We start from the raw sequence: 851 nt of genomic DNA on the forward strand, positions 1-851 counted from the left end.
AGCGCAAGAAGGGATGCGGGGTTTCTACCAAAAAAAAAAAAAAAAAAAAAAGTTTGAAGTTTGGGCATTTTGCAGCACGTCTGCAAAGGAAAAGAAGGGAGAGAAAGGGCAGGGGGGAAGCCCAAATCTTGCTCCAAAGCTGCTGCTTTGCTCCACTGTCTCCTGGGCAGCTGGTGCTGCGCCTGCAGCCCTCCCCTCCCTTGCACGTTACCTGCCCTGCGGCTGCCTTCTGCCTGCTTCACGTTACCTGCCCTGCGGCTGCCTTCCGTCTGCTTCGCTTTCTGCCCTTTCTGCTTGCTCGCTGCCTCCTCAGGGTGGACAATAAGCAGCAAATTGATCGTTACTGCGCTGGGATCTCTCTTAAAGTCCATGGTACCCATCAGAGCATGGCCAGGGCGCCCGTCCTCCCGCTGAGCTGCTGCTGCTGCGAGCTGCCGTGTTTATTTTCCACCCTTGGCAAGGCGAGCGTGCTCCCCCCCCACCGCCGCACCGGCCGGCCGGCCCTGCCAACTGCACCATGAGTGCTCTGCCAAAGCCGACCCTAATGAAGAGGTTACAAGTCACCTTTGAAAGGAAATCGCGGGAGGGATCCATTTCCTAAAGCAGAGGAAGGAGCTGCCTTGCGGCCGGGGAGGGGGGTCTGGTTTCAGAGGGTGCCCCCGTCTCCCCCTCCCTTCTCTCTGCCCTTTTCGGCTTTAAGCACTTGTCTACACTCAAATCCCCCAGCTGCACTCTTTGCTGGGGGGGGGATATTCTCTTCCTGGCGCTGGCAGAAATCCTTAAAAGGCTTTCTCGTTTGATCCTCTCCCCCAGCATAAACTTAAAGGATGCTTGGGAATATAAATAAAAAC

At 55.9% G+C, this 851-nt stretch overlaps 1 protein-coding gene across 1 annotated transcript in view; it reads right to left on the bottom strand.

The window, feature by feature from the left end:
- The window catches only part of KY (kyphoscoliosis peptidase), a 19,933-nt gene extending 19,523 nt beyond the window's left edge, over positions 1–410 (bottom strand). The window contains exon 1 of the mRNA XM_009644424.1: positions 248–410. Within this exon, the coding sequence (XP_009642719.1) occupies positions 248–380 (133 nt within the window). The 5' untranslated portion in view covers positions 381–410. The remainder of the gene's footprint in view (positions 1–247) is intronic.
- Between the last annotated feature and the right edge of the window lie 441 nt (positions 411–851).

This window comes from Egretta garzetta, unplaced genomic scaffold (assembly GCF_000687185.1).
Source record: "Egretta garzetta isolate BGI_Z169 unplaced genomic scaffold, ASM68718v1 scaffold448, whole genome shotgun sequence".
NCBI classification, from domain to species: domain Eukaryota; kingdom Metazoa; phylum Chordata; class Aves; order Pelecaniformes; family Ardeidae; genus Egretta; species Egretta garzetta.